This window comes from Vidua macroura, chromosome 6, assembly GCF_024509145.1.
Source record: "Vidua macroura isolate BioBank_ID:100142 chromosome 6, ASM2450914v1, whole genome shotgun sequence".
In the NCBI taxonomy this organism is placed as follows: Eukaryota; Metazoa; Chordata; class Aves; order Passeriformes; family Viduidae; genus Vidua; species Vidua macroura.
The window spans coordinates 40193450-40205596 of record NC_071576.1 but is presented as its reverse complement, the minus strand read 5'-3'; the positions used below and the strand labels follow the sequence as shown (position 1 = coordinate 40205596).

The 12147-nt window shown below is 40.3% G+C and overlaps 1 protein-coding gene across 1 annotated transcript; it reads left to right on the top strand.

Annotated features, from left to right (window-relative positions):
• Window positions 1–1672: 1672 nt before the first annotated feature.
• LOC128809092 (astacin-like metalloendopeptidase) lies at window positions 1673–8967 on the top strand. The gene is made up of 10 exons (XM_053980806.1): window positions 1673–1733; window positions 2589–2660; window positions 3485–3619; window positions 4277–4394; window positions 5141–5319; window positions 5445–5529; window positions 5923–6050; window positions 7022–7137; window positions 7541–7766; window positions 8731–8967. The coding sequence occupies exons 1-10, from the start codon at window positions 1715–1717 to the stop codon at window positions 8763–8765; spliced, it is 1113 nt and encodes a 370-aa protein (XP_053836781.1). The 5' UTR covers window positions 1673–1714; the 3' UTR covers window positions 8766–8967.
• The last annotated feature ends 3180 nt before the right edge of the window (window positions 8968–12147 follow it).

Below are 12147 nucleotides of genomic sequence, written 5' to 3'. Positions count from 1 at the left end.
TCTGGAGCCCAATTTCCACTGACTTTGACTACTCAATTAATCAAGTGCCTCTTGGGTACATAAATTCTGGATCCAGTCAACCCCTCTCAAAAATGTTCTTCCCTGCAGAATGTTTTTAGATGTCATGGATCTCTCTGATGCAGCTGGTGGGAACTGACTGAAATTTTCTATAATAAACCACCACCATAGCAGTGGACTTCCATTGCCATGTATCTGAAGTAACAGTCTGAAAACACAGACTGAAGTCTTTTTGGCTCAATAAAAGCAATTCTGTTGCGGGTGCTAGATAGAGTCTGAAAAGGAAGACATCTCCTCACTATGTTTGAGCAATAATTATGGAAATTGAATGGTGCTGCAAGGGGTAATAGAGCTTGACATATTTTTTACTGAAAAAATTATAGTAAAATTTGGGGCACAGATGGGCTTGGAAATAATGACTGTTTACATGAGTGTTCTCTGTTTCAGTGTTAACTAAGAAAAACAAAATTGTTTCATACTTTGACAAGGAAGATTGCAATTATTAGGAAACTGGAAGAGATTGCCAGATAGGTTTGCAACATATCCATCATACTTAAGATCAGGTCAAACAAACTGTGGTCAAGAATAATACAGATAAAAGTGTTTCTGCCTTAGGGAAAGTAGACAAACTGATGACCTCTGAAGGTCCTTCCAATTTTTAAAGTTTTTTGATATTATAAAAATGAAGATAGAAATGTGTACATCAGGTCAGATTTTCACTTCTGGTTTGTATCTAGAATCTCATATTTGGTAAAAATCAGAAGGCATCACAGTAGAGAGGCACCTTAGGACTCAGAGTGGTACCAAGCTACTGTCATGTACATACTGAAGCTGAGATTATTTTCCCCATGCTAAATTATAGCCTCCATCACATTTTATAACCTTATTGTTTGACACTGTGAAACCAGGGGATATTGTTGAGCTAGTTAGTCTGCACCTGTTGCAGAGAAATCTGGGGACAAAGCATTTTTTTTGTCACTGATTTCTTTTGAAATTTTTCACACTGAAACTGATAAAATGCTTTGTTGATTCTTAGATGGCAAATGATCAAGATTCTGTTCCTCAGCACAATCTACTAGGAATTTTAACAGTTGTTTGATTAAATATCTTTTTAATTTCTTTGCCTGTGCATCAGATGGTGCACTCCATTCCCCTCCACTCCTCCAAGGGATCTGCCAAAGGCATAAAGGCTGAGGAGGGAGGTCCATCAATGCTGTTGAACACTGTGAAGTTGCATTCTGATGCTTGTTTTTTTTTTTTTGTTTTTTTTTTTTTTTTTGTCTTTTTGCAGCAACAGAACCTACTGAGGTAAGGAAAGTTAATTCAGCTCTTCTGATCACTTTGGGGTTCAACATTTTGGAAAGTAAGGTCAGGACTCTTGTACTCCACCTGTATCTACACCTGTGCAGCAAAGTCTTCTCTGCTCAGCCGTGCATCAGAGTGTATCTGAACCTTATTCCACACTTCATATTGCATTTTCCTTTATGATATCCCTATTTGCCAAGGTACCAAAGAAGAGTATCTACCATGCCATGGTACTTCTTTACACATGGCACAGTATATAAAAGCTGCATTGGTGAAAAATACTGCCAATGGTAGCCTGGATGCCATTGATAATTTATATGTTTTATTATTTAATTTAATGTTACATTATAAATTGTGAGATAATATTAATGTATTGCTCTTGCAGGTTACTATGCAGGAGAATATATATGGTATGTATTACTCCATCTACAAGAACATATTTGAGGGGACATACTGGTTGTTATCTACTCAGTCACTTCAGAAAATAACACAGGCTTAAGACAAATCAACCTTTATGAGGAATTTTAAATGAATGCACTCACCACAATGCTTCATGCAAAGCAAAGTATCGTGGTTTTGGCCAATTGCTTGGCCTTGCTAAAAACCTCAGCTATTACTTCTGCTAAAAATAGCTCTGCTTTAGTCATGTCCTGAGTTAAGTCACTTCTAAAGGTTAGAAGCACAGAGGTCATGTGTTTCTGCTTTTTATTGATGTCAAGACTTGTTGCATAATGCACAGAGCTGGCTGATTTTGCTAGCAAGACCTATGAGTCCTTCATGCTGGGCTTGGTGGGGACATCAGTCCAACCCGTAGACAGGAATGCAGTTCCAATTTCATTGATTTTGAGGGTTTTTCAAGAGGTCATCATGTCCAGCAAGAAGTAGCAGGACCACTCTCCATCCATTTTTGTTTCTGGCATCTTATGCTGGGGATTTGAATGTGAGTTGCTCAAAAAGAAGTAAAACTGTGCCATCTCAGCCCTGAAAATATGATGGCTAGGAAAAAAAAAAAAAGGAGATAATGAAATAATTGAAGGAGAATATCTCTTGGGACTAGATTAATGCTAAAATAACCACAGCTAGGAGGTTCTCAAGATTGTGTCAGTGAACAAACATCTACGTGAGTCAACATCCCTCCCAGTCCCTAAATAGGCTCTCTAAGTTTTACATGCATCACTGGAAAAATCATGCATCATAAGAGTAAAAAAGCAGGATTCATATTTTCTCTGGGAATGAGAAAGTGATACTCATGTGTTTCTGCACAGAATCTCCTTCACCTACAGAGACCGATGAGGAGGATGAAGATATTTTTAACAAAATTCTGAAAGTTAACAAAGGTAATGCCACCAAAATCCTGTCTATAAGGGGGCTGTCTTTGTTGCTTCTTTAAGGTGATGTGGGAGGTACGATGTCTTACCACAATCTGTGCAAATGTGTTTCCCATTTTACACATCACCATGTAAGAGATACCACTGGGATTATGGTGTGGTCTGCTGAAGCCCTATAGCATCTCAAGCTATTGTGTCAGTACTGAAGATGCTCCCAGGTGTGGAGGCAACTGAAAACTATTCAGACTGTTTCTTCAGCTTTAGATTTCAACATTTTTGTCATTCTTTGGACATAAAGAGAAAATGTGGGTATTTGTATGCTTTGCTATTTAACAACCTTTTTTTTTTTGAATGAAACATTGCTTGTATTCAGCCATCTGCACTGCTTTGCAGTGCAGACTCCTAGATAAGCTGCAGTCAGTTCCATTCTCACTGCTCCAGACTTCCTCTTCCCCAGTCCTTCCAAACATTCCTTGATCTATCAGCTTGTTTTTCTCACATTTTCTCCTCCAAGAGTCATTCAAGTGACTTTACTTGAAGTAAAGTAGTGAGTAGAAAGAGACACCAAATATTCCTACAGTTTTCTCCTGACAACACTTCTCTTTTTGGTTTGCCCACCTTCTTAGGCTTCCTTATTGGCACCTTCTGCTTTTGCCCAGCACCTTCCTGGGGAGATATTTGATGCCATTCATTCAGTGTCACATGATGGATAATTAAACAGTACCAGAGTAAAACATCATTCTTACTATTTTCACTGCTTGTTTTTCCAAGTGTGCTTAGCAGGTGTCCAGCAATTTATGGCTCAAATGTTTCCACCCTTTCTCTCTCACCAGACAGCTCTCAGCTCTTGCAGGAAGGTGACATAGTTCCACGAAGGAGTCGCAGTGCCATCAACTGTCGCCATTGCAACTGGCCCCAGTCCAGTGATGGGATTGTTCGTATTCCCTATGAATTGGATCCTACTTACGGTGAGTTTAAATATTTTTTTTTAATGGTTTTTGTCCAATACGCTTCAGAGAGAAACTTACATTGAGTGACCATGCAAACAGTTGAATAAATCAGTTCTAAAGGATTTACTTGTGCTGTGCTGTGCAAGCACAGATAAATTTTAAGTTACAAGGACCTGAACAAGAAATATTCATTGAGACATTTTGCCTGCATCATGTTTTGGGACCCATCTCTTGGAGACAGCAATAACCATTCCCTCCAATAGTGTCTTCCAGAATACCTTCCTTTATAAGGTTCATGACTATTACAGTGGAACTTCAGTGATTTGCTTTTCATCAGCAAAACAGCCTCTCTTAATTGTCTCCAAGTGTCAAATAAGATACATCAAAAATAGCCAGTATAATTAAGAATAAGTCATTGAAAAAACAGGCACCTGAATACATTTGGACAAATATCTGTATAAAAAGGATCTTTATCCAGGCTGCTGTGCCAGGCTGTTAAAATCTTAAACACAATTCAGTACTGAGCACAAAAAAAAAAAAAAAAAAAAAAAGAAAGAAAGAACCCAGGCTAATGTTTCTGTCCCTCATTTACCCTGTTTTTGAGAATATGTGAGATTTTAATGGCATCTGCTAATGTCTGCTTGTGACCCCTAATATTAACCCTCTATTCCCCAGAGGAGAGCCATGTAAAAGGAATTCATGATGCCATGGCAGAATTTGAAGCACTGACTTGTATTAATTTTGTGAAGCGCAAGGCAGAACGTGACTACCTCAGTATTAGATCTGCCGATGGGTGAGTTGAATGATAAATTAACAAGTTATTTCTACTCTATTTTTCAGTCCTTTCCTACACTGATTCTGTGTGACCTCAGAGAGGCTTTTGTTTTATCACAGTGCCAAGGTATCTTCCTTGGGCACCTTACTAGTGCAAGGGCTCATCACGTACATCAGGAACTCACTGCAGACACTGAAATAATGCAAATCATGGAAAACCACTATTAAGGGGGAAAGAATGTCTAACCTCATGTTTTCTGTGTGATACAGTGCACACTTCAGCACAACATATATTGAATACTGTAGGTCCTATTTACAAAAGCAAATCTGTTTCAACTTACAAAATAAACAGTTCTCTGAATCACACTGTTGGCCATCAAGCTCAGAATTAGAGCTTATGAGAAAATTGTTCAACACTTAGCTTGAATGTGTTATCTCCATCTTACCTCCAGCTCTGATACTGTCTTTAGTATTTTGAAAAAAAATAATGTTATTTCAAGGGAGTTAAAGTCATGGTAAAGTCAGAATTCAGGAGCCTCTGTGCTAATAAAAGTCTACCAGAAAGATTTAGCAGTGATCATACACTTTGTTCTTTTATATGCCATGGTAACTTCTGCCTCTGTACACTCTGACTATCACAGTGGACAGAGAGGAATCCTTCCACTCCCACAAGAGGTGTGAAGCAAGCTTCTCTGTTGTGCCTCTTTGCCTGCCTGCCAATAAAAATCCCATAAGTCTTCTGTTGTTGTTCAATGCCTCTCTCAGCTGCTGGTCCAACTATGGGAAAGTAGGAGGTGGACAGACTGTCTCTGTGATGAAAGGAGGCTGCATGTGGAAAGGAGTCATTCAGCATGAACTGGAGCATGCTCTGGGCTTCTTGCATGAACACTCTCGAAGTGACAGAGATAAACATGTAAAGATCATGTGGGAGTACATCAGTCCTGGTAAGTACTTTGAACTCCTCAATGTAGGAAGTGGTGTAGACACATCCTACTGCTTCCAGCTCCCCCTTCTCCCCTGAAGGGAGTAGGTAGGAAGCATACTCTAAGTACAATATTATATATTACAGCTGACAGACCAGACTTCAAGAAATTTGAAAACTCCAATAACCTGGATCTTCCATATGACTATTCCTCAGTAATGCACTATGGCCCGTAAGTAGCAGCATGGCATTACTCTTTTAGGAACTCAAATCTTACATCAGAATTACTTTCTATCATAACTCTCTCCTAACTACCAGTTTCCCCAGTTCCCCTTCCGAGGAAAACACCATGAGTCAGTTCAGACCAGCTGCTCCCTAGGACTGGGATATACTGTCCCTTAGCTTTCCATTAGGGAGCCCTCCTCTGCTGGGCTTGGGAGCAAAGGAGGGCATCTGGGCATTGACTCTGCTTACTGGTGGACATCTCAATGAGACCAGTTTAAACAGCTCTATTAGTCACAGCAACAGCTTATGTACAATTCTTGTTCTCCCTCCAAAACATCGTACTGAATCCTGAAAGAAGTTATGGTGCTTAGAGAGCATTGTTTCTCACGGGTCTTTTCAGATACACATTCACCAATACCACTGGGAAACCAACTATTGTACCAATTCCTGATGGATCAGTACATATTGGACAGAGACAAGGGATGAGCAACTTGGATGTGGCCAAAATCAACAAACTTTACAACTGCAGTAAGTATCTCCAGGCCACCCTGTTATCTTCAACTCAGATTTGGGCAAGTGGCAGAGACAGCAGTTTTTCATCAGACTGTGAGACTATTCTCATGAATTCCTGGTTCCCACTAGGGTTACTCTGGGAGGGAATGCAAAGGTGAAACTGGAGGCATATTGTGATTAGTGAGAAAATGGAAACTGCCTCTAAATTAAATTTGCTAAACACATTTGCTATTAGCATAAGTGGCTGCTGTGCAACTGGATTAACTGCATACCACATTTTAAACTTCAGTGGAATAATTTGGTTTCTTACAGTTCAGCAGACAACTATAAATCCCAAAAGAGCCAGATATCACCGCTCCTCACGGCAGCTGGTATTTAAGACCTAAGCCAAAACAAAACAGTTGTATGCTCCTTTGCACTTGAACAGTTTCATGTTGCCTTGTCCAGTTTTCAAAAGTTTGTCATTCTATGTTTGTATGTTTAAACTCTTCATATGTAACCTCTGCTAGAAGAATTTTTTATATACAATCACAGAAATTTATTCAATCAGAGGGGAAAAAAAAGATGGAAGTGTTACCTCTTGCACCCCAAGTACTCTCCTAAGCTTAGAATTTAAGCATTGGAGAGGCATCATATTTGTGCTTGACTCTTCTGACATCACTTAACTTCCCCTTCTCAGTGAAAAACAGTGGCACCAGCTGCAGTGAATTGAAACCTCTCACTCTTTAAAAAGTTGCAGAAGGAGATCTCTTGATGACAGAGCTAATCAACAAAAATTGAATGTTTTTCAGAGCACTACTTTACTTTCCTCTTTGATGCATTATGTGAAAATTAGGACAACATGACTCCTCCTTTTAATCAAGATGTACCAATACTCTAAATGAATGCTTATAGATCAGAAAACAGAGATCAGTCCATTCTGAAGAGATTGTAGTTGTGAATGACTGAAATCTTCTGCAATCCTGAAGCAAGCATTTTTTCCTCAGGTCGCTGCAGCACTATTCTTGATGGACCTTTTGGGTCACTGAGATCTGCCAACTACCCAAGGAATTACTCAGATAACACCAACTGTGTCTGGCTCATCCGAACCCGATCCAGAAAGGTAAACAGTGGTCTTGAAATATGGCTGAACTTCTTTCTACATTAAGCATCTTGTGCTTGGTACAGCAGTTGCCAGACAAGAATATTTCAGAATAGTCTCTACTTCTGGAGAGGTATGTGCTTAAGCCAGGTATAGGCAAGGACAATTCAGAGTTGTGATTTTGAAAAACCTCCACAAGCTGGGCTTCAGCCTTGAAAAACCAAGACTAAGCTCCTAGAGCATGGGAGCATTCAGTGATTAGATCTGAACCCTTCAACTTCAGGGGAAGAGAGGCAAAGCTGGGTAAGCAGTTCTAGTCTGTGAGTCCATGCTTGGTTACAGTTTAGGTTCTGTCTGTTTTAAAGGACATTCCATGAAAGAAGTATACTTATATATTAAAAACTGATTTTCTCTTCCCTTCCAGGTTTCCCTGCACTTTCAAGCCTTTCAGCTGCAAAAAACTAGAGGCTGTCAGGGTGATTATGTTAAAATTTATGATGGATCCAGCAAGTCCTCTCCAGTTCTAATGGACAAGACCTGTGGATCAAAGATCCCCAATGGCATAGTTGCTTCTAGTAATCTTTTGCTTGTAGAGTTCATCACAGATGGTGCCCATACAGCTTCTGGTTTCCAAGCCACCTTTACTGCTGGTAAGTCTGAGAACAAGGAGAATAGCAAGGAAAACAGTCCATGCCAAATCAACCTTTTATTCACTCAGGAAAAACATTGGAGAACTGCTCTCCATGAGGTCATCACTTCTTTCCTTGTTCCTGACATAAGGGATTGGTTCTACACTGACCCCATTTATTCATTCACTCAGGTGGGGCCACACTCAGGATAAGTGGTGTTAGCCAGGTGATTCACTGTTCACCTCCCCCCTCAGATATGTGCCATTCCAAAGCATGTGCCAACAAGGGCAATCAATTTAATGATTAACACTGCTAGTGTTACTCGCACAGTAGAAAGAGAATAAATCATAATGCAGCATTTGAATATATCATTCCCCTGGAAAAGGTGCAGGTTTTAATCACACAGTTCAGAGGGTGAGACAGATCTATGGTGAATGAGGTCACCCAGCCCCATGACAAGAAGAGAGGCAACATTTCCAGGTAGAACACATTTTCTTCAGTCCCATTTAATTAAGAATTAAGGCCATGACTAAACAATTAAGTGACCACAGGCTTTTGAGTTAGTGTGTACCAGCTGGAATAAAGGAATTCCTGTGCGTATGACTGCAACCTACAGCAATTGCACAGCACTGCAGCTTGTGTTGGTGGCAAAGGAAGCTCAGCTGTGTCATGCAGCCTTGTATCTGCCATGGGATAAGGACAAGCACACAGAGTTTGCATGAATCCACTGAAATGCACTAACTTGACCTATACCCAAACCAAACCAGCAATTTTGCATTGTCTCTTTGTAGTATCTATTTCTGTCCACTGTTGCTATGGAAGGAAAGAAAAATTAAGAAACTCCCTGTGCCACTTTGATGTCTCCACAAATATAAAGCAATCTTAGCTGCCAGATAAACTGTGATTTAGTATATACATATTTTAGAGATGCTACAGTTTGTTCAGAGACCTCTGAAAGCTAAGTATTCTCTCATTTTATTTACAGTGAGGACCCAAAGAAGATCTAGCATCTACAACTGACTTAATGAAGAAGAACCTATTCTGTGAATATTGAAATTATGTGTTTTCTACTCTGTTCCTATCTGGGCTTGGATCAGTATGAAATTTTATTCTATTAAGAATCAAAGTTTTCATCTTCCTGAAAAAGTTTATTCCCCAAGCCATACAAATGTACAAATTCTATACATCTGGTGTACTCCTCCTTTTGCCTGCACAGTTAAGTTATTACCTCTTTCTATTTAACAATTGAATAAAAAGCTTCATTAAAGAAAGAAGTTTCCATTTCTCTTTTCCAGCAGTCACTTCCAGCCAAACACACTATCAGTGCGGTCTGACTTCTTAGCCCCCTTCATTCAGTCATAGGGATGTCTCTTAAGTATACCACTGACATCATCATGGGTTTAGTTGGTTGGCTGAAGAGACCAGCTCCAAACTTTAAAAAATCATTTTATGGTCTTCCCAGTCTTGAGCAAGAAAAGGTCTTGGACAGAGACCTAGCATTTCCACTTCCAAAAAAGACTTCTCTCTTCCAAATTCTGTTATATCCTTAAATCACAAGAAAGGTGGACAAGACAAATCTACTTCCAGGAAAGGACTGGTACTTCCTATTGCAGTTCTCCTTCTACAGTTCTGGCAGGCAGGGCACAGCTAAGGGTGCTTGTTTAGCCACAAGCCCTTTTTGGTCCTGCAGAGATGATTAAGCCTATCATCTAAGGACAAGAGGTGGACCATATAATGCTTCCTGAGTTCATGCATATGTTCAGAGAAGAAATTTTTTGTCAAGAAAGTAGCTAAGTTCTTCTCTTCTGATCTCATAAGAGATCTGCAAGAGTGTTACAACTCCTGGAGTGTTCATTTTATAGCCTTGCCTGTAATCACACTTTTAAAATTACATTCTCTTGACCAAGACAAACCTGTAAGAGATCTGAGAACAAAAGGCTGCTATTTTAATTTGTAGCACAGAAAGATAGTTAAATATATGACTAGCCTGGGTATTCAATACTTGTATTTTTAAGTCTGAAAAAAAAAAGGAAATACTTTTCCTGTTCTTACTTTGTAACACTAGAAACCTTGACATTTTTCTCACAGAAATACATTTCTAGAAAAGAACAGTGGAAAATTAATTTGAATCTCAGAGTAAAATTTACATGGAAAATGAAAAAAATAATTAAAATTCTTTTATTTTTTTAAAGGAGGCACCAAAAAGACTTAATCTGAAAGAATTTGCTCAAAGGCTTGTCTGTGTTTATACTATAAGATGAAGAAACAGTCAGCTCTTGAGAGAAATTTTAATTCCACTGAAGATTGCTTCCTTACCCACAGTGGCTGAGCAAATGCCTCTGAACACAGCAATCTTGAATCTGCTTTAGAAGAGGCATTTCTTCAGATCTTCACACACTGCAAGACAGGTTCAGCTTCTGATATGTTGTTTGAGTTACTCTGAGCAATCAAGTGTTGCTATCAACATATAATTAAAGGAGTAGTCCTTCTAAAATGCTGTTTAAAACACAGGTCTAGGAAATTTTTTCGCCAGTTTTGATTCCTACGCCCCTGCAAAACAAAATGGAGGAAATAATACTGTAAAGCCAGTGGGTGAGGACTAACATCCTAGCACTATTTTTGACAGGAATTTGAGGTGTGATTAAGGTGTTCCACACGATGATAAGACAGGCTCAGGTGATTCAGGTACCCTTGAAGGAGGAATAATGATTTCAGTAAGAGTTCTGAAATGTTGTTGGCAATGGCTGAGAAATTAATAAAGCTGTGATCATCTGTGTATTGCTGAAGTTGCTACAATAGTTAAGAAGTTTTCTTTTTAGGAAAATCAAGCAATCTGTGCCAAGAAAAAATTAGACCCAGTTGATGTTAAGAGCCCTCAGTTTCTCCTTTCAATTCCACTGAAAGAAGAGGAAGAGGAGCCACTTCTCTGCCAAGATGCAAAGTCCAGGTCTGTGCGGTGCTGGTCTGATCCTTATTGCACAGGACTGCAAAAGGCTAAAAGTGGTCACAGAGACAGAGCCAAGGTTCAACCCAAGGATGTGACCACACAGTTGCCCCAGGAAAACTCCCATGAGATATCAGCAGCTCAGGGTGTGGTGAGCAGCCCAGGCAGTCACTGATTCTACCTGACCTGGTGTCCAGCCATCAGCTGGAATGTACAGGGACAGCAGTACCAGGCAGCCTGTCTGTGTCTGAAAGCCATTTCTGTCCTGAGGACTTTTACATCCCCTTGCTGTGACCATAAATGCCCCCTGTCCCAATTTCAACCCAAGGGTAGAAGCCACCCTGTTCAGTGGAATCACATCTCTACTTATTGCCCTAAAGCAAAGTGTAACATTTCCCTCATGCAAGTGGGATCTCTCTCCAGCTCTAGGGACATGCACAACCCCACAGACAGGGCTGCAGGACTTCCCAAGTGTCAGCCTAGGCGTGGTTTCATGACACTTCCACTGAAAGGGCCCAGTTCACTTCAAACACTCATTGTCACACACAAAAACGTAGTTATGACTGCATCCTCTTCCTCATCTTTGACTATCTCCAGAAGAGAGAGCAGCACCATCATCTTCAGAGACACCGACTTGCTGAAGAAAACACCTGCTGAGCAAAAGAATATTTCAGCAGGGAGAGCAGCATCACCAATCATGGGAATTTTCCTGGACCCATATGCAGATATGTGCTCAGTCTGCTCTGGGACAGAGTGGGCATCTCCCTCAGGCAGCCCTAGTCTGGAAGCTGTAGTGGCAGGACAGAGCCTCAGGCACATTTTGAGGCTCTTCTGCAAGTTTATACTTCTGGGGTGCTAACCCAAAATGTGTGAAGCTGAGACTTCTGAACCGAAACCACTTTGGGAATGTGGAAAACTTCATGTATGCAAAGCCTCCCAGGGATGCAGCAGAAGATCTCTTTTAGAACACTCTCTCTTCCCTCAAACTACATGCATAGCAATCCAGCTGGGCCAGTCTTTATGGAATGAAATACAAAGATTTCCAGGAATGCTGCAGGGATGGAAATGCGCACGTGTAGGAAATCATTGGAAGAAGCAGCCAAACAAGGGTTACAAGAATGGCCTGTATTGATAATAAAGGACATAATTCCCATGACATAGCACCCAGGAGGATCATGGAGGAATGCAGTGTTTATGGCACGACCACAGGGTCTATAGCCCATTCAGCAACAGCCCAGAAGACATGTAAGTGGAAAATCCCGCACTCACGTGCCAGCAAGTCTGCAGCTACTGAGTGTGCTTTCCTTTTTTTCCATTTCACAGCAGGAAAAATGATGTATCCTTTCAGCAATGCCAAACAGGTTGTTTGAACATGAGAGGTTTTTCTATGAGGAGGCAGAAGGCTCTAATTCCCATGCTTATTTCAGTATGTCTACCCTCATGGTCTGAATTCTTTTT